At 36.2% G+C, this 24,383-nt stretch overlaps 2 protein-coding genes across 2 annotated transcripts; one reads left to right on the top strand and one right to left on the bottom strand.

Moving 5' to 3' along the window:
* LOC108661391 lies at nucleotides 17,043–17,769 on the top strand. Its single transcript, XM_018117821.1, has 2 exons — nucleotides 17,043–17,448; nucleotides 17,711–17,769. Exons 1-2 carry the CDS (start codon nucleotides 17,043–17,045, stop codon nucleotides 17,767–17,769), a joined length of 465 nt encoding a protein of 154 aa, XP_017973310.1.
* LOC18612947 (DNA replication licensing factor MCM2) lies at nucleotides 18,190–24,383 on the bottom strand. Its single transcript, XM_007049940.2, has 16 exons — nucleotides 23,888–24,383; nucleotides 23,315–23,493; nucleotides 23,055–23,244; nucleotides 22,664–22,883; nucleotides 22,366–22,573; nucleotides 21,960–22,094; nucleotides 21,681–21,872; nucleotides 21,379–21,551; nucleotides 21,104–21,292; nucleotides 20,852–20,968; nucleotides 20,481–20,565; nucleotides 20,242–20,388; nucleotides 20,017–20,142; nucleotides 19,744–19,926; nucleotides 18,740–18,901; nucleotides 18,190–18,645 (listed from the first exon to the last, which is right to left on the bottom strand). Exons 1-16 carry the CDS (start codon nucleotides 24,276–24,278, stop codon nucleotides 18,520–18,522), a joined length of 2,823 nt encoding a protein of 940 aa, XP_007050002.2. The 5' UTR covers nucleotides 24,279–24,383; the 3' UTR covers nucleotides 18,190–18,519.

The raw sequence follows: 24,383 nt of genomic DNA on the forward strand, positions 1-24,383 counted from the left end.
GTAGAGGCGAGGAGGGTAACTCCCGGGGTAGTGTTAGAGTTCACTTCACGTCAAACCCCCACGTGAATGTGTAACTCGGCCAACGTCAAGGAATGGCTTGTTTTCAAAACTAGAATGTGTTTAACATGTAAATATCTTAACAACCTTGGCGGACTCGGTTAGATGCCTCGACCAAGGTATCCCGAGGACTAGATTTTGGCTTGAGCCATGTTTTTAATAAAGGTTATAAGCCTTGACAAATGTTTGGTAAATTACAAATGTTTTATGGTTTAAGAAAGAAATTGAAAACCTTATGAAATGGTTTGTGATTTGTTGTTTAAACTTACCTCCATTTTACTCGCCTTTAGATATTTATGATAATATCTGTTTACTCATTGGGATTGCAAAATCTCACCCATCTCCTTTCTAAACATTTCATGCCTGTGGTAGCTTGTAGATATCTGATTTTGTCGAGGATTTCAGTTGACCCCTTTATCCCACAAACAGTAGGTTACTATCACCAATACTAGGTGTATTTATGGGCCACTTGTCATTGTAATTATTATTGTACATTATAACTTTGTAAATTATGGTATGTATGAATTTATTTTATTCTCACGCTACAAAAATTATTTATGTATAGTTCTATAAAAATTGTTTTATAAGAAAATGAAATATATTATCAAATATTTTTATTTAGTTTAATTAGCTAACTTTTCACTCTAAATGAATGATTTAGATTACAAAAATTTATTTTTAATCGGCAGTGGATATTTTTCTACCATACTTTGTATCTTTATCAGGTTTCAAAATTTTTTGGTAAAAATGACCAAAATACCCCTATGTGGTAAAAATTTTATTTTGATTGTTTTTTATCTAAAATAGTTTATATTTTCTTAAAAACTCGATATTTAACAACGATTGCTCACAAGAAAGGCAAGAAACTGATTCGTTAGCCTTGCGGGATTTCGATTGGCATTCCGAATAATGAGTGTCAATCGGGACGTCGTGGCGGTTGTCATGGGCCCGAGGGAGGTTCTGGGTCGTGACAAGTCATCTTATGAAAAGATAACTTTTCATTTCATAAGACATAACCTTTGAGTTATTGTCACGACCCGGTACTCTCCTCGAGCCCGTGACAACTGCCGCGATGTCCCGATAGACATTCATTACCCTGAATGCCAACCGAAACCTCACAAGGCTTAATATCAGTTTTCGCACCTCCCCTATGAGCAATAATTACTAAATATCATATTTTAAAAGATTATAAGTTATTTCCAAATCAAAACAATAATAAAAACATATTTTCTGTCTCACAAAGGCATTTTGGTCATTTTTCCCAAAAAATTTGAAACTTGCTGAAAATATAATATATAGGGGAAATTACACATTTTATAACTAAAAACAAGTTTTTATGTCTAAAACATTCATTTAGGGTGAAATTGTAGCTAATAGAATAAAATAAAAATATTAAATGAAATATTTCATGTTCTTATAAAACAATATTTATAGAACTCTGCGTAAATAATTTTTGTAGCGTAAAAGCAAAATAAATCCATACATACAGTAACACAGATAACCAGAGTATGTAATTTAATTTACAATGACGTGTGGGCCCCGAATGACCAAAAGGTAACAAAGGCTATGGACCTACAATTTCTAAGAGGAGAGTCCAATAATAACCCTCAACGTAATCAGCTATTTATGTATTGTCCTGATCCTGGAATGAGTGGAAATGAGGGTGGTGAGTTTATACAAATTCAGTGAGTAAACAAACATCATCTAAAAGATCTAAAATCGAGTCAATGGAGACAACTTAAAATAGTTCATCGTACTATGATTCATAATGTTTCAAACTCATTTCAACTAAATAAAATAATTTCATTTCACTCAAATAATCAACATGGCTTATGAATTTCTTAAAAATTTGGCTCGTGCCAAAACTCATTCTCGGGGATACCTAGGTCGGGGCATCCAACCAAGTCCGCCAAGACTGTTAAAGAAAAGTTCATATATGCATAAAACACATTTTTACGTTTAAAAGCATAGTCGTTCCTTGGCTTTGGCTGAGTTCACCCTCACGTGGTGGTTTAGCGTGTAGTGAACTCTAAAGCTTTACCTTAGGAGATACCCTCTGCGCCTCTCGTACTGAGGTAAAATATAATCGGGTTTACCGTGCCTCTCTCTAATAGGCAGGTCCATGAAAACCCACCACTGCAGTGACTAATCAATATCCCACCAAATCAATAAAAGTTTTGATAGCATGACATGGCAATTATATTACTACCAGCCTGTTAAGGCATAACAAACAGTTCATACAATTTCAACACAATTTCCAATTTAGCCATTCATGCCAATATCACCATAAGCCATTCAATTCAAACCATAAATTTACAACACAATCAAACAGTCTCCAATTACTCAATTTCTAAAATCATCATTCAATTTCAAAATGATTTATAAAACTCATTTCATTTAATCACATTTTACTTATAAAACAGAAAGATTTACCATTTAAACTCATTTTTCTATAAAATCACAAAAACAAATAAAAACTACTTTAGATAATTAAAATGATAATAAGGTTACTCACAATATCGAGAGTCGAAGTACTCCTAGTCTCAATTTTCAGGTACAATTTTCTTACCCTTATCGGAAGTTTCACCACCTAAACATAATGCACAACAAGCAATTTACTATATTTGTACTAAACCGTTATAAAACTAATTTAGGCTTTATATGAATGCATGAAATGGGATGGGAAATGTTCGGTTTATTATCTAAATATGGTGTTCTACGTAGCTTCAATTATGTATCGAAATAAAATGGTATTGGCCTAATTCGATCTATACACCGATTAATTGGCCAATACATCCAATTCAACTCCAATTAACTTCATTCCACTTCCAACACTCCATGTAAAACCCGACCCTATAAACACGTCATGACATACATGCACTAAGTAGCATGTTATTATGCTAGAAAAGTCCTAAGAATAGACGAAACCCGGTATTGTACCTAACGGTACACTTGAGTTAATTTAACCTCGAACTAGTTCAAATAGGAATCGTAGAATGAAATTTGATATTTTACAGTCCAAGAATGACTAAAAATGATTGTTCAGAGTTCGAGGGTTCATTTGGAAAAAAATTGAAAATTTTGATGTTTAGGGATAAAATCGTCATTTTGCCACCTAAGATAATAATTTGATCATGGAGTGAAATTTTTGACCAAGATTAACTATTTGGAGTATAATTTAATGATAAGAAGTGAAAAATTTCAATTTCGGTAATTTTTGAAACATAGGGGCAAAACGGTAATTTTGTCACCTTGGGGTAAAAACCGTAATTTTCATCACCCAAAACTTGTCAAAATCATACGATTTACTTATCTTTGGTATGAATAACTATGGTATTTTAAGTGGTGAAAAATTGAAGTTTAAAAAACCAAATTTTAAAAACGGGCCAACGAGAAAGTGACACATGGCACTTTTTAATGATTTAATATTATTTTAATGAAAATTCAGCCCATTTAAACCCCATATTAAGTGATGGCCGGCCATAAGGAGAGAACAAGAGAGAAATAGAGAGGAAAGGAAGAAAAGCGAAAAACCAAAGGAAAACTAGAAAATTCAAAGGGGAAATCGCGTTTTTCATCCGTTTACATGTCTAACGGTAAGATTTTTTGACTTTAGCTTGATTTCTACCTTTTCTATGCCTTTATTTTCATTTAGCATGCTTGAGGAGAGAGATCAAAAAGTGAAACCAAGGGCTGGCCGAATTTCAAGGGGAGAGATTTTGAAATTTTTAAGTTTTGATTCTTAGTTAAATTAGTAGTTTTAGTTAGTTAAATGTGTATAGAAATCAAATTGGGTAAGAAAGCATAAAATTCTCACAATACCCACCCTTGGCCGAATATGCATTGATGTACAATGATGATGAACTGATTTTTATTCTAAGAGAAATGAAGAGAAAATGATGAAAAATGGTTAAATGTGATAGAAAAACAAAGTGAAAAATTAACCAAGTAAATGTCTCATTTTTGACCGAATTTTCCAAGAAGGAAAGTGAGCTGATTTTTGTGATTTTAGAAGGTTATTGGCTGATATTTAATGGTTAGAAATGTTGGAGAGAAAATGGGACAATTTAGAGCTAAAATGGAGCGCGTTAGCAATTTAACGGGTAAAGTGCAAAAAATAGGTTAATACCGCGTTTAAGCCGTTTTAGGCTATTGCATTTCATACCATGCATTAGTATAGGATTTAAGTCAATTATATAGTGATTTAGCATCAATGTGGTGAATTGGATAAATTTTGCAATGTGTTTAGGAGGAGAGCCTTCCGGTAAAGGCAAAGAAGTCATACCCCGACGAACAGTGATCGGGGCACCTAAAAAGCAATTAGTTTATACAAACGGTGAGTAAACTTATTATTATTGTAAATTATCTAGAGTTTATTTTTAAATGCTCTTCATGGATTTTATGAAATGAAAATGAGATTAAAATAGAATTTTTGATGTTTTAGAGATAAATGTGACAAATAAAAATATATTTGTGTTGATTATGAAATTGAGTAATTGGAGGCTGTCAATTATTTTGAAATATATATTTTCCTATGAATGGCTTATCATATATGAGTATATGTGGCTATATGTTATAATTGCATTGGAAATTTATGTAAGTTGTCTTTTAATATGCAGGTTAGGTAAATAAATAAAAGCCACATTATACTGTCGAAATTTTATTAAAATTGGTGGGTTTAGTCACTGCAGTGACGGATTTCTATGGATTGCCTATTAGAGGGGCACGATAAACCCGGTTATATAGTTGCTCCGGTAGTAGAGGCGAGAAGGGTAACTCCCGGGGTAGTGTTAGAGCTCACTTCACATCGAACTCCTACGTGAATGTGTAACTCGGCCAACGCCAAGGAACAACTTGTTTTAAAAATAAAAATGTGTTTCACGTGTAAATATCTTAACAACCTTGACAGACTCGGTTAGATGCCTCGGCCAAGGTATCCCCGAAGATTAGTTTTGGCTTGAGCCTTATTTTTAATAAAAGTCAGAAGCCTTAACAACTGTTTTGGTAAATTACAAATATTTTATGATTTAAGAAATAAATTGAAAACCTTATGAAATGGTTTGTAATTTGTTGTTTAAACTTGCCTCTATGTTACTCGCCTTTAAATATTTATGATAATGTCTGTTTACTCATTAGGATTGCGAAATCTCACCCACCTCCTTTTCAAATATTTCAGGCCAGTGGTAGCTTATAGATACCGATTTTGTCGAGGATTCCAGTTGACCCCTCTATCTCACAGACAATAGGTTACTATCACCAACACTTGTTGTATTTAGGGGCCACATGTCATTGTAATTATTATTGTACATTATAACTTTGTAAATTATTATATGTATGAATTTATTGTACTTTCACATTACAAAAGATTTTTACACGTGTTTCTATAAATATTATTTTATATAAAAATATTATATTTAATCAATATTTTGAATAGTAATATTTGTCTATAAATCCTTTTAAAATAATTTTGTCTTTTGATTTACTTGAGCCGAAAATGACTGAAAATTGTTTAAAACTTATATGTAAGCCTTGCGAGGTTCCGATTGGTATTCCGGGTAATGAGTATCAATTGGGACATCGCGACGGTTGTCATGGGCCCGAGGGAGGTTCCGGGTCATGACAATTCAGTTGGTATCAGAGCAAAGGAAAAGATAACCCTATTCTTGAGAACTCTCGCACATGATCTATGGCGAAGTATGACTCTCCGCCCAGGAGCTTGGAAGATGAGGGAAGGGACTGCTTTACACTTGGGTGGGAGTGAAGTACACCTCTTGCCGAGTGCTCTGATAGGTACCATTGAATGCCGCCGGTGTCCAGAGGGGTGGAAGAATTTAATTGGTATTAGAGCTTTTGGTTTAAAAGCTTATGGTTTTGAAAGAAGTTTTTTATTTTTAAAGTTCTTGGATTCAAAGTTATTTTAAAATAATTTACAATGTCAGTGTGGCCCAGTTAAGATTAGTTAGTTGCATGCAGTTGCATACAGAGTCTTAAGTCGTCTAAACCAATTTCGTTCTTTCTGTAGATCATTATGCCTCCTCGACGTGAGCTACCACCTATCACTAGATCTATCGGTAGGGGAAGAGGTCACCCTAGACAGAGTCGGTCGAATTCCATAGAAAAGGAGTCGGCTACATCTTCTTTTAGAGCAGTTCCTACTGCTGAGTCTACTGACATTCCTATACCTCCTCCACTACCTGTTGCTGCTCCTGGCATACCTGCCATGTCACCCGAGGCAGCTCAGGCATTAGCGATTTTTCTCGCTACTCTTACGAGTCAAGCTCAGGCTGGTTCAGTTTCACCCGTTGTTTCCCCTGTAACAGCCCCAGTACCACCACCTCCTATTTCACCCTAAACACCGGACATCTCCATTTCTAAGAAATTGAAAGAAACTAGACAGTTAGGTTGCGTCTCGTTTACTAATGAGTTGGATACGACCGCAGCTAGGGATTAGGTTATTCAAGTATCGGAGACACTGGCAGATATGGGATTAGATGATGAGATGAAATTGAAGGTGGTTACACGGTTATTTGATAAGAGAGCCCGTACTTGGTGGAGTTCAGTAAAGTCTCGCTCTTCTATACCGCTGGCTTGGATGGATTTCCTCCAAGAGTTCGATGGTCAGTACTACACCTATTTCCATCAGAAAGAGAAAAAGAGAGAATTTCTGAGCTTGAAACAAGGGAACATGACCATTGAAGAGTATGAAACTCACTTTAACGAGCTGACGCTTTATGTACCTAAGTTGGTGAGATTGGAGCAAGACCAAGTAAACTACTTTAAAGAGGGAGGTTCCGGGTCGTGACACTCCAAGTCATCAATTACAAGTTAAATAATATGTAATATCACAAAAACCCATCATCAATATCTTCCTTGTAAAATTCGGCCATTGAAGGTTTAATGTAGAACATGTAATTTTTCATGCTTGATTTTTACACCCTACATCATAAAACAACTAAAAACACCTAAATAGCATGAAATTCATCAAAGTCCATTATCCAATTTCTCTCTTGAAAATTTCAGCCAAGGACTGTGGGTGAAGGGCATGAAATTTCTTGCTTGTTTTTCATGCTAAACATCACCAAACAACTAAAAACACTAAGATACCTTGAAATCTAACCAAATAAATCATCAAATCTTCTCTCCCTAAATTCGGTCAGCCATGAATCCTTCATGAGATCTTGAATTTTAACCATGGTAATTGAAAAAGAATGCATAGGAAAGGTAGATCACAAGCTAGAATTAAGAAATTTTACCTTTACTTGCTTAATTCCTTGAAATCCAATGAATTTTCTCTTGATTTTCTTCTCTAGGGTTTGTTCTATGCTTTTTGCCTTTTGTTCTTGCCTTGGCCGACCAAGAGAAATGAGATGGGAGAGTTTTAGTTGTGTTTATAAAGGAAAATATAATAATATTAAAGCTTGACACTTGTCACCATGTAATTGGTCCATACATAAAACTTAATAATTAAGCATTTCTTCTCCACCACATAAAATCCCTCAATTATCCAAAATATAAAATGAATTTCATGGGTTTGACAAGTGTCAAAGTGGTGCAAAATTCCAAAAATTCTAATTACCTCCTTATGGACACGTGAAATGACCTTTTTGCCCTTATGTTCGAAAAATTATCGAAATTAAAATTTTTCACTTCTCAAGCTCAAATTATGTTCCAAAATGGCAAACTAGATCAAAATTTCATCCACCATCCCAAATTTGCCCTCGGGTGGAAAAATGACCATTTTACCCCTACATTATGAAAATTCCAATTTAACTCCAAATCAATCCCCGAACTCTAAATCACCATATTAAGTCATTCTAAAATTCAATAACTCTTAATTGCATCTTAAAATCTTTATTTGAACTAGTTCAAGGCTTAAATCAACTTAGTTGTACCACTAGGTACACTACCGACTTTTGACGATTTTTCCAATGTATTCAAGTATGCAAGCATGTTGTCAAAGACATGAATGACATGGTAAGTATATTATAGGGCTGGGCTTGACAGCATTGTCCCCCTTAAAATAAAATTTTGATCGAACTCGGAGAAAAGGTAGGGGTATTGTCTTCTCATTTGATGCTTGACTTCCCATGTTATCTCCTCCATACGGGCATTCTTCCACAACACTTTAACCATTGGAATGCTCTTGTTCCTTAATACTCGATCCTTTCGATCTATAATACGTACAGGCTGCACCTCGAACTTTAAATCTTCGTGCAACTCAATCAAAGGCGTCTCAAAGATATGGGAGGGATCTGGTACATACTTCTTCAGCATCGAGACGTGAAAGACGTTGTGAATCTAATCCAACTCTGGGGGTAACTCCAATCTATATGCCACTAGCCTAATCCTTTCAATAACACGAAAGGGTCTAATGTATCTCGAATTGAGCTTTCCTCACTTTGCGAACCGGATCACACCTTTCATTGTCCAACAAGATACCAGAATTTACCACAATAGTAATTTCAAATAAAACTTAATATCTCAAAGTATTCAAATTATTACCTTTTCAACGAAAGACCTTAAGAAAATCTTTATCATCAATTTCAAATTCTAGATTTTTTCTCTGTCTATCAAAGTAACTTTTCTGCCTGTCTTGAGCGATCTTTAATAGCCTTGGATGACCTTGATCTTGTCATTAATCACATCAATCAGATCTACATTAAACAATTTCCTCTCACCCACTTCATCCCAACAGAGTGGAGTTCAACACTTTCTCCCATACAGAGCCTCATATGGTGCCATCCTAATACTAGATTGAAAACTATTGTTATATGCAAATTCCACCAACGGCAAGTGTCTATCCCAACTGCCCGTAAAGTCAATGACATAAGCTCGTAGCATATCCTTCAAAGTCTTATGGTCATTTCAGACTAACCATCTGTCTGTGGATGAAAGGCAGTACTAAACCTCAAATTAGTTTCGAGAGCTTCTTGGAATTTTTGCCAAAATTGAGAAGTGAATCGGGGGTCTCGATCTGACACGATAGAAACTGGAACTCCATGTAACCTCATTATCTCATCTATATAAAGCTTAGCCAGCTTCTCAATGGAATACGTGCTATGGATAGCCAAGAAATGGGCAAACTTAGTCAATCTATCCACAATCACCCATATAGCATCCTTCCCACTCTGCGTCCGCGGCAAACCCAATACAAAGTCCATAGTCACGTGTTCCCACTTCCATTCTGAAATAGGTAAAGGCTGAAGAGTACCCGATGGTTTCTAATGTTCCGCCTTGATGTGTTGGCATGTGAGACATTTCACTACAAACTCTGCTACGTCTCGTTTCATACCCGGCCACCAATAACTTTCCTTGATAGTTCTGTACATTTTGGTGCTTCCGGGATGTAAAGCATAGGCAGAAGAATGAGCTTCCTCCAAAATAGCTCGTCTCAACTGATCATCCTTAGGGACACAAACCCGGTTCCTAAGCATTAAGATACCATCATCACCAAGTCTGAACTCATTAGTCTCTCCATCTCGCAACTTTTGAACTTCTCGTTTCAACTCATCATCAGACTTCAGCAATTCTCTTATTTGATTGAACAATGAAGGTCTCACAACGAAACTAGCAAGTAGGGTTCCATCCTCACCATTTCTTAATTAGATTCCTAAAGATTTTATCTCAAGTAATATCGAAAAATAAGAACTCCGAAGTGTTGCTAATGAAGATGAGGATTTATGACTTAAAGCATCTACTACAACATTTGCCTTCCCAAGGTGATAATCAATCACTAAGTCGTAATCCTTAGTCAACTCTAACCATCGTCTCTGTCTCAAGTTAAGCTCTTTCTAGGTGAGCAAGTATTTCAAACTCTTATAGTCGGTAAAAATCCGACAACACTCACCATATAAGTAATGCCTCTAAATTTTCAATACAAAGACTAATGCTGCTAACTCTAAATCATGGGTAGGGTAATTCTTCTCATGCTTCTTCAACTGTCGGGAAGCATAAGCTATCACTTTCTCATCTTGCATTAACACGCACCCTAATCCCAATTTAAAGGCATCACTGTACACTACAAATTCTTTTCCATTAACAGAAAGTGTCAAAACGAGAGCGGAGGTTAACTGATTCTTCAACTCCTGAAATCGACTCTCACAGACATCATCCCACTCGAACTTAACTCCTTTACGAGTCAAACAAATCAAAGGAGCAGCTATCAATGAGAATCCCTGAACAAACCTCCTATAATAACCGACTAAGCCAAGGAAACTCCGAATCTCTGTTACCGTTTTCGGTTGCTCCCATTGTAAAATTGTCTCAATCTTCTTGGGATTGACATAAATTCTAGCTCCAAACACAACATGTCTCAAGAAAACCACTTCCTTCAACCAAAACTCACATTTAGGAAACTTGGTATAGAGTTGTTTTTTGCGTAAAGTTTGCAGCACAATGCGCAAATGGGAAGCATGTTCGTTGTCATTCTTCGAATAGACCAGAATGTCATCTATGAATACTATCACGAACTTATCTAAGTATGGATGGAACACCCTATTCATAAGATCCACAAAAGCTGCTGAGGTATTAGTCAGACCAAACGGCATAACCAAAAACTCATAATGCCCATAACGCGTCCTGAAAGCAGTTTTGGGTACATCCTGCTCCTTAATCTTCAACTGATAATACCCAAACCTCAAATCAATCTTAGAAAACACCATAGCACCTCGTAACTGATCAAAAAGATCATCGATCCGTGATAGAGGGTATTTATTCTTGATGGTCACTCGGTTCAGCTGACGATAATCGATACATAACCGAAGAGTGCCATCCTTCTTCTTTACAAATAGGACTGGTGCTCCCCAAAGAGAAGTGCTAGGGCAAATAAAACCCTTATCTACCAAATCTTGCAACTAGACTTTCAGTTCCTTCAACTCCACTGGAGCCATTCGATACGGAGGAAGGGAAATAGGTGTAGTACTCGGGAGTAGATCAGAATTTTGAAGTACAACTTCTTTCCAAAAACAATCCACGTTCGCCCGATGTGCAGTTAATCAGTCCATACCCAATATTAAATCGAAATCCTGGATCTCTAGAGGAATTAAATCACCTCTAAATTCTTCCTCACCAACCATTACCCCACAGTCTCTATAACAAGTGTTTCTAACTAGCTTTTCTCCTAAAGAGGTGTGAACTACAATTTCTTCCTCTAATGGTGACAGGTTTCTATCAAAAAATGATGCAAATGTCGTGCTCACATAAGACCTGTCCGAGCCAGAATCTATTAAGACATATGCATCTTTATCAAATAAAAACATAGTATCTGTCACTTCATTGGGTCGAACCCGTGCCTCATCCTCCGTCACAGCAAAAACTCTTGTCGAAGAACGAGTCTATGGTCTAGAGGGTGGATGTGTCAGGGCGTTACTCTCCACATCGGACCGTATGGCTACTCTCTGTCTCAGTGGTAACCCAGAAGAATCTCTCCTTTGCATATCTGTGTGAGCTGGTGGAGATAGAGTAGCTATAGTAGCTTGTCCAAACCGTGGGCAAGTACTCCTAATATGACCCGGTTGACCACAATGAAAACATCGTACAGGCTCCCTACACAGCCCAACATGATATTTCTCACAATTTCTGCGTCTATTAGAACCTCCAAAACTCTTCGTAGGAATAGTTATCACAAATCTGCTGAATCTCAGAGGCCTCTGCTGAGGCTGTGGAAATGGGGGCGGGAAGATGCTACGGAAGCAGAGGTAATACTCCTTGAAGCACATAAATCCTTGCCTTTTCTAGGTGGCTGACTGGATGATGTATTTGGATTCCTTCTCTTAGCAAACTCAACCTGAATCCTCCTATTCTCAGTCGCAAGCTTCTCAGCCCGTAGAGCCATCTACACAACCTCTTTATACTACTCCTTACTTGTCACTGTCATGCACTCTCTAATTTCATTTCGGAGCCCTTCCTCGAAGTAGTTAGCCTGATCCTACTCGATTTTCACCAGATCAGGCAAATAAGACATTAGCTCGTTAAAACGAGCCTCATACTTCTCTATTGTTAAATTTCCCTGTTTCAGACTTAAGAACTCTCTCTTCTTTTCCTTTTGATGAAAATAAGTGTAATATTGGCCATCGAACTCCCTTAGAAAATCTGACCAAGTCAAAGGAGTAGTAGAACAAGATTTTACCGAATTCCACCAAGTACGGGCCCTCTTTTCAAGTAGTCTTATGGCCACCATCAATTTCATGTCATCATCCAATTTCATATCCGTAAGTGTGTCTGATACCTAAATGATCCAGTCTTTAGCTGCGGTTGCATCCAGATCACCCGTAAAAGAAATGCAACCCAACTGCCTAGCCTCCTTAAGTTTCTTAGAAATGGATACATCAGGTACCTGTGGTGGAACAGGAGGTGGTGGTGGTGGCACTGAATGAGCGACCGGAGGAATAGCAGAAGAGCTTGACCAGGCTGAGCCTGGCCAGTAATAGCAGTGAGGAAAGTTACCAATGCCTGAACTACCTCAGAAGACATGGCAGGAATACCAGTAGGTGGTGGAGGATGTGGAGGATGTGGAGGAGTCTCGGTTTGCTCAGCAGCAGGTGTTGCCCGAAAAGTGGATGCAGTCGATTCCCCCTCTACAGTATCTGGCTGACGATGTTGAGAACGACCTCTTCCCCTCCCAGCCGATCTGGTGAGAGTTGGGTGTTCACGTCGATGAGGCATAATGATCTATAAGAAGAGACAGAATGAATTTAGACAACTTTAGGTTCTATATGCAATTGTATGCATTCAACTCAATCTAATCTAACTTAACTTAGGGCCACATTGACATTGTAATTTTTAAAACAACTTTAAAACCAAAAGATCTAATACCAATCAAATTGTCATGACCTAGTACTCTCCTCGAGCCCGTGAAAATAGTAGTAATGTCCCGATAGACATTCATTACCCTGAATGCCAATCGAAACCTCGCAAGGCTTAATATCAGTTTTCGCATCTCCCCTGTGAGCAATAATTACTAAATATCATATTTTAAAAGATTATAAGCTATTTCCAAATCAAAACAATAATAAAAAAAATTTTCTGTCTCACAAGGGCATTTTGGTCATTTTTCTCAAAAATTTTGAAACCTACTAAAAATATAACATATAGGGGAAAATACACATTTCATAACTAAAAACAAGTTTTTATGTCTAAAACATTCATTTAGGGTGAAATTGTAGCTAATAGAATAAAATAAAAATATTAAATAAAATATTCTATTTTCTTATAAAATAATATTAATAGAACTCTGCGTAAATAATTTTTTTAGCGTAAAAGCAAAATAAATCCATACATACAGTAACACAGATAACCAGAGTATGTAACTTAATTTACAATGACATGTAGGCCCCCGAATGACCAAAGGTAACAAAAGCTGTGGACTTATAATTTCAAAGGAGGCAAGTCCAATAATAACCCTCGATGTAATCAACTATTTATGGAATGTCTTGATCCTAGAATGAGTGGAAAGGAGGGTGGTGAGTTTATATAAACTCAGTGAGTAAACAAACAGCATCTAAAATATCTAAAATCGAGTAAATGGAGACAACTTAAAATAGTTCATCGTACTATGATTCATAACGTTTCAAACTCATTTCAACTAAATAAAATAATTTCATTTCACTCAAATAATCAACATGGCTTATGAATTTCTTAAAAATTTGGCTCGTACCAAAACTCATTCTCGGGGATACCTTGGTTGGGGCATCAAACCGAGTCCACCAAGGCTATTAAAGAAAAGTTTATATACGCATAAAACACAGTTTTACGTTTAAAAGCATAGTCGTTCCTTGGCATTGGCTGAGTTCACCTTCACGTGGTGGTTTAGCGTGTAGTGAACTCTAAAGCTTTACCTTAGGAGATACCCTCCGCGCCTCTCGTACCAAGGTAAAATATAACTGGGTTTACCGTGCTCCTCTCTAATAGGTTGGTCCACAAAAACCCACCACTGCAGTGACTAATCAATATCCCACCAAATCAATAAAAGTTTCGACAGCATGACAAGGCAATTATATTACTACCCAGCCTGTTAAGACAAAACAAACAGTTCATACAATTTCAACACAATTTCCAATTCAGCCATTCATGCCAATATCACCATAAGCCATTCAATTCAAACCATAAATTTACAACACAATCAAACAGTCTCCAATTACTCAATTTTTAAAATCATCATTCAATTTTAAAATGATTTATAAACCTCATTTCATTTAATCACATTTTACTTATAAAATATAAGGATTTACCATTTAAACTCATTTTTCTATAAAATCACAAAAACGAATAAAAACTACTTTAGATAATTAAGACAATAATAAAGTTACTCACAATATCGGGAGTCGAAGTACCCCTACTCCCAATCTTCGGGTATAATATCCTTACCCTTATCCGAAGTTTCACCACCTAAACATAATGCACAACAAGCAATTTACTATATTTGTACTAAACCGTTATAAAACTAATTTAGGCTCTATATGAATGCATGAAATGGGATGCGAAATGTTCGGTTTATTATCTAAATATTGTGTTTCTACGTAGCTTCAATTATGTATCGAAATAAAATGGTATTGGCCTAATTCGATCTATACACCGGTTAATTGGCCAATACATCCAATTCAACTCCAATTAACTTGATTCCACTTCCAACACTCCAAGTCATCAATTACAAGTTAAATAATATGTAATATCACAAAAGTCCATCATCAATATCTTCCTTGTAAAATTCGGCCATTGAAGGTTTAGTGTAGAACATGTAATTTTTCATGCTTGATTTTTACACCTTATATCATAAAACAACTAAAAACACCTAAATAGCATGAAATTCATCAAAGTCCATTATCCAATTTCTCTCTTGAAAATTTCAGCCAATGACTGTGGGTGAGGGGCATGAAATTTCTTGCTTGTTTTTCATGCTAAACATCACCAAACAACTAAAAACAACTAAATACCTTGAAATCTAACCAAATAAATCATCAAATCTTCTCTCCCTAAATTCGGTCAGCCATGAATCCTTCATGAGATCTTGAATTTTAACCATGGTAATTGAAAAAGAATGCATAGGAAAGGTAGATCACAAGCTAGAATTAAGAAATTTTACCTTTACTTGCTTAATTCCTTGAAATCCAATGAATTTTCTCTTGATTTTCTTCTCTAGGGTTTGTTCTATGCTTTTTCCCTTTTGTTCTTGCCTTGGCCGGCCAAGAGAAATGAGATGGGAGAGTTTTAGTTGTGTTTATAAAGGAAAATATAATAATATTAAAGCTTGACACTTGTCACCATGTGATTGGTCCATACATAAAACTTAATAATTAAGCATTTCTTCTCCACCACATAAAATCCCTCAATTATCCAAAGTATAAAATGAATTTCATGGGTTTGACAAGTGTCAAGGTGGTGTAAAATTCCAAAAATTCTAATTACGTCCTTGTGGACACGTGAAATGACCTTTTTGCCCTTATGTTCGAAAAATTATCGGAATTAAAATTATTCACTTCTCAAGCTCAAATTATGTTCCAAATAGTCAAACTTGATCAAAATTTCATCCACCATCTCAAATTTGCCCTCAGGTAGAAAAATGACCATTTTACCCCTACGTTATGAAAATTTCAATTTAACTCCAAATCAATCCCTGAACTCCGAATCACCATATTAAGTCATTCTAAGATTCAATAACTCTCAATTGCATTTTAAAATCTTTATTTGAACTGGTTCAAGGCTTAAATCAACTTAGTTGTACCACTAGGTACACTACCGACTTTTGATGATTTTTTCGAGGTATTCAAGTATGCAAGCATGTTGTCAAATACATGAATGACATGGCAAGTATATTATAGGGCTGGGTTTGATAGTTATACCTTGAAACAATAACTTTCCATATTTAACTTTGAGCCATGGTGTCTTTTCAATATGTCTCATAACTTTTGGATGTCATTTTTCAAGAGACATAACCATTCACATGAAAATCTACCTATTATCTAATAGACACATTATGTCACTTTACGTGATATAACTTTTGAGCTAATGATAGCTATTCATCATGTGACATAACCTTTAATTTTGAAAATACACCAACAATAATTTTATTGAAATAATATCTATGGCCTCTTATTCTCAATAAATTAAGGTTCTAATTAATTAGAGTTCAATGAAGCCAAAATGATAAGTTAGATTTTGTCTAATTAGTTTGCTCAATTTATTTCTTGAGAAAATAGATGTATGTATGATTTAATTAAGTGTCAACTAAAATGAAGGCATAATCTTTTGAGTACATATAATACACTTAGACAATGGTCACACTTAACCATATTTAACATGGTGACCAAACAGCATCAAGCATGTTATATTTGGAAGCTCAAAAATATCAAGAGCCACAATAAAATAAATAAAATAAAATATGAGATGATAATTGTGATGAGTAAAAGTGACTTTTCCATTCAAGGTATATGTAATTGTTAGACTAAAACTTTAATTGTATATATAGGAATATGGTTTCTTATACACACTTAGATGTTTGAATGTAATTATTATATTTTAATTTGGGAATTATTAATATTCTAGTGAGGTACCATCATAGATTTTTGCCTAAATTCGATAGATATGTGCGTGTGTTATACATGTTGATATAAAATTTATTTTTGCACTATTGTGCAAATCTAAAATGACCAACTTTAATCTCTTGTCATAAATTTTGGATGGCAATCGATTGTCAGGTCCAAATTATGTGGATTTGAAAAGAAATTTGATCATTGTTCTCACTATTGAAAAAAATAGTTCATGTGTTAACCACAAATTCACCTAAACTTCATAAAATTGATGTCACAGGTGAACAAAAGAATGCATTTAACAAGTGCCATGAGGCAGCACCCGAGCATTTGTCTCATTGGTTGGTGCATAATCTTCCTGCCCAAAGAGCAGGGTTTGAATCTCCCTTCCCCCAATTATAAAAAAAAAAAAAAAAGTGGCATGAGGCAGATGAGATAGCTAAATGCGACATATTAGCTTCAATGACCAATGTGTTGCAAAAGCTGTATCAAGGCCTAGCTACCGCCAAGGATATAATTCATAACTTGCAGGAGATGTTTGGAGAACAAAATCGTAGTGCACAACAAGCAGCTATAAAAGGCCTTAGGTCCACTAAAATGGTGGAAAGTAGTCCAGTTTGGGAACATGTCTCGATGATGATTTCATTCATTAATGTACCGGAGATGCTTGGTGTAGAGATGGATGTTGAAACAAAGGTTGATGTCATCCTATTTTCCATACCAAAATCCTTCAATCAGCTTGTTTTGAACTATTACATGAATAAGATGGTGGTGACACCATCTAAGCTACTCAATATGTTGCAAGTAGCGGAGAATTTGATAAAGAAGGAAAAGCCTACTGTCATATTGATTGAAGAGGCAAGTGGCTGTAAGTTCAAGGCTAAAGGCAAGAACAAAAATAAAAAGTTTAATAGCTATAAGTTTCTAAAAAGAAAAAGGATGGAAAATTGAACTGAGAGGAAAAAAAAGTGAAGGAAATTGTTTTCATTATGACAAGCCTGGTCATTGGAAAAGGAATTGTCATCATTAGTTGACAACTTTGAGGAAAGACTAACCTCCAGAAGGTATGTTAATTGTGCTTAATACAAAAACTAATTTGACTATTGATCCTTCTAATTTTTGATGCGTAGATTTTGACACTTTTCATATTTGCAATATGTTGCAAGGGCTCAGAGAAAACCCAAAGTAAATGAAAGAGAGGTGATCTTATGCTGAGAACATGTGCAACCTTTGGTAATAATTTCCATAAGAACTTATGTTTTGGAATTATCTCACAATAAGACTACTGTTTTAAAAGAATCCAATCATGCTCCCGGTACTTATAGAATCTTGATTTCAGTTTTAGAACATGAATTTATTGATTATTCTTTAAATTTTACTACCAAAACTTGTGATTAAATTTAATAATAAAATTGTGATTTCTGATTTTCTATAAAAATAGGAATTATTACTTAATTGATAATGAAAATTAATTTCAAAACTATTTAATTAAAAAGATATACACAGAGACATTTGGATTATTTTTTAAAATATTTTTATCTTGACTTATAATTTTTTTTATAAAAAAATCCTTTGACTTTTATATCAAATAACAATTATTGTTATCGTATGAAAAATTAAAATAGACAGAATCAGCATTTAGGCATCGAAAAAAATTGTGCCAAGTCGACAGAATCATTTTTGAAGGTATTTTCGTTGCTAATGAAACTAACATCCATATAATATATTAGCCAACAATGCTCACAATTGCACAATCTTAGGTTTGTGATTTGCGAAGCGTCAGCCCTTATCACTTGCATCATCGCAAAATTTGGCTGGCCTTCCAATTCACATAGTTGTCACCCAGTGGCACCATAGGAGCTATATCATCTGAAACGGCTGCCTAGGAACTTTTAACCTTAAGAACCATAAGGACTGACCTATCCATCCAATGCCACAGCTATGCTTTGTCATCATCTGCAAGGTGATGCCTAATAACTCTCCTTTGTTCATCCAACTTGTAATAGGCTTTAAATTCAGAGCTAGAAAAGAAGGTCTCCAAATCCGTGATTTCATATTCTTCAGCCTGCACAAAAGTTCAATAATCCAAAACTTAAATATGGTCAAAAGGCCTACAAGTCCATCACCATTACTAGGGAAAAACCTGTAAGTTTTAGTACCTTGGCTTGCAGATCTGCTACTTGCACATCAACATAGCTAAGCCCTGAAGTTGATCCAGAGAGTATTTCTTCAAAGCGCATAGTATTATTCACAAGCTCCCGAACAAGTACAAGGAGCAGTCCGTGGTAGTCCTTCTTGAAGGTTATGTATTGCCTAAAGCTCTGCAAAATACATATCAGATACTTCTCAGCCTATTCCATGACAAATGAACTGTCTTTGAAATAATGAAACAACCAATTGTATATATATACCAGGAGAGATATGGAGACGAGAAGTTTCAAAAAAAAAAAAGATATGGAGACAAAAGCATAAGCAAATTTTTAGGTTTGAACACATTAGATTCCTCTCAGCCTAGTCTATCACAAATAAATTGCTGACTTTTCATATGATATGTGTACCAAAATAACAATCAGCAAATTCAGTGAAGTACATAAAAAGACAATTTGATGGTTTGAATTCAGATACAGCTTAAACAGAATTGAGTAAAGCAGTAAAGAATCATATAAGAAGCTCTTAAAGAGAGCTTTCAAGGACATGAAAGATTGTATTGGCAAATGCCCAGCAGAGCAATGCCCATGGATGCATATGACTCCCAAATATGAGTGAAAGCCTAAAAATATGCTTGACATAGCTTGACCCACAGAATAAGAAGAGATCAATTTAGACTGCAATAAATTAAAAACACTATACCAACCAGTACTGAACTTGTCAATACATACATGAGGAGGCCCAACTACATCAATTAGCAATTATAGAAATCATCAAAATAACTACATTAACGTACAAGTGTCATGCTTGAAAATGCAGGCCTTGAGAATACTACCTGTCACATCTTATTTATACTCAAAATAGAGATGAAAAAATAGAAAGAAATAGCATACTCGATCTTTGTGCGTAAAAACCTCGTAAGATAATGAACATACTGCACTAAGGTATATTAATAGAGGTATTTTGCAACTTATGGAGAAAGCTTTCGTAAGAGGATGTGAACCTCTTCCTATACCTTTCTTAGGGCTTTTTGTACCCCAAACTTCTGTGTTGAAATGAATGATTCAAGAAGAACCCGAATAGCCATGTCCACATCTTCTTCTGTGACATGCGGCCTAAGGTGCATTCTGGCATGTGCTTCAGACATCCGGATCATTGATTCTATATGCCTCACTGCTATCGGGACTCCTTGTCCACGCTAGACAGGCAAAATGAATATGAATCATTGCAACATCAAAGTAAAAAAAATTTTCAAATCCACTCTAGCAAACGAGAAAAGGAATCTTACAGAAGATTCTTTTCGCAGATCAGCATAAACTTTCGTAAGCTTAGCCATATCTTTATCATGGAACCTCGGGAATACATTCAACTTGGCATATGTTACATATTTCCTTAACAATTCTTGAGGAAGTATCTGAAATGCAAACATTAAAATCCATATTGATTATTTTAAGGACAAGGTCTCAAAATCACAAGCAGTTTAGAGAATGTAGATAGGATCCTGAGTATGAACCTCATCTGGTCTAGCAGACACTTCAGTCTCTTCTTGGGATTCACTGAAGGCTTTGTCATCTATATTAGCACCCTTAGGTTGTGACCTGAAGTGGCTGTCAACTACAAACTTTGCAAGCATCTCATCTATTACGGGGTCAACAACATCCTGCATTTGAAATCAAGGTTCCTATACTATTAAGATCAGCTAGCAGAAATTTCCAATAAAAAAATTTAATATTGAGGGAAGAAGAGAATAACCTTAACAACACACAGGATGTCAAAACGAGAAATGATGGGATCCGTCAACTCAACATTTTGAGAAAATGTTTTTGAGGAATCATATCTACAAACAAGCATACAATATTAGTTTTTAGAATAGATTCCTTACTAAAACATGATAAAAATTTGCAGGGAGAAAAAAGATTACAACCAAAAAGAAGGGTTCTAGGCTGGGGGGTGGGTTGTCATTTGAATGGCCAAAGATGATAAGTACACAAGAATATGAATCCTAAGAGCGGATTCAGAAATCTGCTTTTAGGTGCATCCATGGCTAGTGAAGGATGTTCTAAACTCTACAATGAAGACATTCACCAAATCAACATCATATATATAAACCATCAACTGCATACCTTCCTCCAATTGGATTTGCTGCAGCAATGACAGAGCAACGAGCCTGGAGAGAAGTAACGATCCCAGCTTTTGATATGCTAATGCTTTGCTGCTCCATTGCTTCATGGATACTCACCCTGAATAAACAGATGTTTCAATGATTTTATTGCTCAATTAATTCCCCTCTAAAGAAGAAAAGAAACGCAAAGGTGGAAGGGTGTTTGTCAAGTTATCTAATCATATTGCCAACGTTTATGCTTGCCTTCCCTTACCTATCTTGATCATTCATTTTATCAAACTCATCAATAAGACAAATCCCTTTGTCAGCTAGAACAAGGGCTCCTCCTTCAAGGGTCCACTCCCTAGTGACTGGATCCTTGTGCACTGCTGCTGTGAGCCCTACAGCAGAAGCTCCTTTGCCAGTAGTATAAACAGCTCTCTGCCCAGTCTTTTCAACATACCTTAGAAGAAAATCCTTCAAATTGTAAATGCATGTCCATTATTAAAGGATTGGAGTCACCTAAAAATCGAGCGTGCGAGCTCTTACTTAAGGAATTGTGATTTTGCTGTGCCTGGATCACCTAGAAGTAGTACATTTATGTCTCCACGAAGCCGATGTTTCCCTTCTACATTTTTCTCCTGGCCTCCAAACATGGCAAGAGCTATTGCAGTTTTTATGTCTTCATGACCATAGATTGATGGGGCAATGGACTTGATAATCTGAAAAATAGCTCATTAAAGCAATCAAAATAGATATTGCCCAAAAAAAAGCATTCCAAGTAGATATTGCAAAATTATATGACAGGGCCACAGTTTACAAAAACAGAAAAATATTGTAAAATAACAAACCTTTTCTCCGATCCGTGGATCCTTAGCCAACTTCTCAATCTCTTCCTTATCTTCCTGAGTGAGTTTGTAGGCAGAAAAGAGATCCTGCTTCTTTGTAACATAGTTTGCCTCAACCACAGTGGCAAAGACAGGAAATCCATTTTTTGTGTTCAACGACATGTCAAAGTTGTTTGTGTAAATTCCTGTAACCTCCTGGAAAAAGTGACATGGGATGAAAACAAAATTAGTGTTCCTATCACAAGAATTAGGTACGAAGCAATTATATCAGGAGGATCCTACAATTTCTTCCCCAGGACGGGCACAATCAATCAGATCATTGAGCAATATTATTTCCTTGTATCTTGGAAGCCGTCCTGCAGGCACAATTCCTGGGCTTTCTTGGAGTGTGAGTTTCTGGTAGTTCCTGTATACCGTCTACAACAAAGCAAGGAAAAATATACAATGAAAATCTAAATCTTAAATTACACTTTTAATCTATATTGATTGGGACAGGAAATTTATTAAAATAAAATAAACACCTCTACTAAGATTAATCAAAACTTATTTGTGGTTTAGGTGGGGGTGTTTTAATTTGGAATAACAAATAGAAGCTCAAAAAAAAGAATCTAAGTTATAATTCTTTCTTTCCCACAAAAAATATACAGAATTCAAATGCAGGAACACAGAAAGAGAGTAAGAACTTCACCTGCTCAATGTTGACAGTGAATGGCCCTTTTGATTGGCATTCAGGGCAGGAACCAACTTTGACCTCTGAATATGAATTTTGATAGAATGGTCCCAAAATTGCTCCACACTTATTGCAATCATATTTTACCTGTTGCAACTGGGGAAAGACCCCTGAGCGTCTGGTCACAACACCTCCAATACGAACCATGGTATTCAAATGGATTTGCCTGGAAATAACCAAATGAAAAGGTAAAACTAAAGCTATAGAGAAAGTAAAATTATCAATGTTGTGATCAAAAGTGAATATTCCCCATTACCTAATATTCCGAATCTGATCATAAACTGGAAGGTTTGTAATGCGGACATATATCTTTTGGTGAATGTTCTTGTAGTTTGGATGCAAATCAAAGACCACCCTTTGGGCAACATCTTCCATAACTTCCAGGACAGATTGAGGGGCATCAGCCAGCCAGATTGCAATATTGGGGTGTACATAAATGAACTGTTTGTAATCAATCTCCAAGCTACACTTGTTAGCTGCAAAATGGAAGAAAGAGTAAGTCAATAAGTAAAACAATTAACGATGTGGGCATGGAAAGCATATGTAGCACGTACAGAATAAGGAACGGTCATTTTTAATATTGATCAAACTTTGTTGTGCATTTAAGCTTTTGGAAACTTGAGGCTAAAGATGAACTGATGCTTTACCTGACACCATCTCATTTATGAGGCGTACATATTCAATGTCCCCATGTCCATTCTTTGGGTTCACATATGTAAGTAAGAAATCCCTGAACTTCTTGAAAATGAAGCGACGCACTTCATCTCTAGTAACCCACTCTCTCAATGTTCCTTGGACGCGGTACATCTCAAACTCAACTTGATCATCATCTTCATCCTGGATATAATGAGGAGAGTTAGATGCAATTTGAAATGCCAAATGATTGAAGTTGAGGAGAGGACAGAACCTCGTAGGGGTAATCATCAGTACGATCAGTCATGGGCACATCGTCCCTTGAGTGGCCTTGCTGTGACCTTCCTGGTGAACTCTGCATGCCATCAGTGTCATCATAGCTTCTTGGTGCAGCTGGAGGTCTGAAATCAGCTCTTGATCTCTTAGATGGCCTATAATTGTCATCATCTGTATCTGCAATCATCATTTCAACTTCATATATAAACTACTTTATATACAATGAGAGAAAAAGTTAGACCAGAAACAGAAAAATGGTAGGCCATGGAGCACTTCATATGATTCGAAAAGTCTTGTTTGTATTGACAAGCACCCCTCTTCGTTTTTTCTTACTGTTAACTTTTCAAGTTTTAACTGACAGAGAGCTAGCTAAACTAGTCATAAACGCATTGTATTGATTGGAGCAAGAAGGCCCAAAATGGGTATTATAGGAGAGTTAGATACAATTTTGAAAGGCCTAAAAAGCATGCTCGGAAATGAAATAGGTAGAATAGTCTAGGAACATGATTTCTACTACATATCGTTTAGTGCAATGAAATTTTTACATATATATTATATTTGAAACACCAACCTTGGTCATGGAGAAGCTGGGGGAGCTTGCGATTGGAGAGGCGAGCATCACGGGCTTCAAGCTCCAACTCCGCAGCCCTACGATCCTGCATGATCTGATCCAAATCTCTCTCATCCTCCAGAGAGTCATCCAACCCCATCGACTCGTACTGGTCATGCTCATTCATCCTCCTATAATCATCCATGAAATTATCATTGTAGAGATCTTCTCCTTCGTCCTCCTCTTCCTCCACCACATCCACCTCGTCTCTTATTATCTCAGGATCCACCGCCGCCTCTTCCTCGTCCGATGAGTGGCTGCTGTCATGGGGCAACTGATCCGTGTTAAACCCCGCAGATGTCGGCGATTCTGGCGTCGACGGCAGCGGATTCCCCGAATCTTCTCCCGCCATTCTTCCCCGATTTTCTTTGGCCACTCAGCCGTGTCAGAATCAGAAACGAAAAGGGAAAATGAGTCTCTCTTTCCGCAGGGCACCCAATACGCACACTATGGTAAA

This window comes from Theobroma cacao, chromosome 1 (assembly GCF_000208745.1).
Source record: "Theobroma cacao cultivar B97-61/B2 chromosome 1, Criollo_cocoa_genome_V2, whole genome shotgun sequence".
Taxonomy (NCBI): domain Eukaryota; kingdom Viridiplantae; phylum Streptophyta; class Magnoliopsida; order Malvales; family Malvaceae; genus Theobroma; species Theobroma cacao.

Excerpts from the sequence above, each read along its gene's own strand:
- LOC108661391 (XM_018117821.1), top strand. The coding sequence starts at position 17,043 with ATGACCAATGTGTTGCAAAAGCTGTATCAAGGCCTAGCTACCGCCAAG. Across the intron at positions 17,449-17,710 it reads GATTGAAGAGGCAAGTGGCT|ATTTTGACACTTTTCATATT; the intron begins GTAAGTTCAAGG and ends TTTGATGCGTAG.
- LOC18612947 (XM_007049940.2), bottom strand. The coding sequence starts at position 24,278 with ATGGCGGGAGAAGATTCGGGGAATCCGCTGCCGTCGACGCCAGAATCG. Across the intron at positions 20,566-20,851 it reads GCAAATCCAATTGGAGGAAG|ATATGATTCCTCAAAAACAT; the intron begins GTATGCAGTTGA and ends GCTTGTTTGTAG. Across the intron at positions 20,389-20,480 it reads ACATCCTGTGTGTTGTTAAG|GATGTTGTTGACCCCGTAAT; the intron begins GTTATTCTCTTC and ends TTTCAAATGCAG.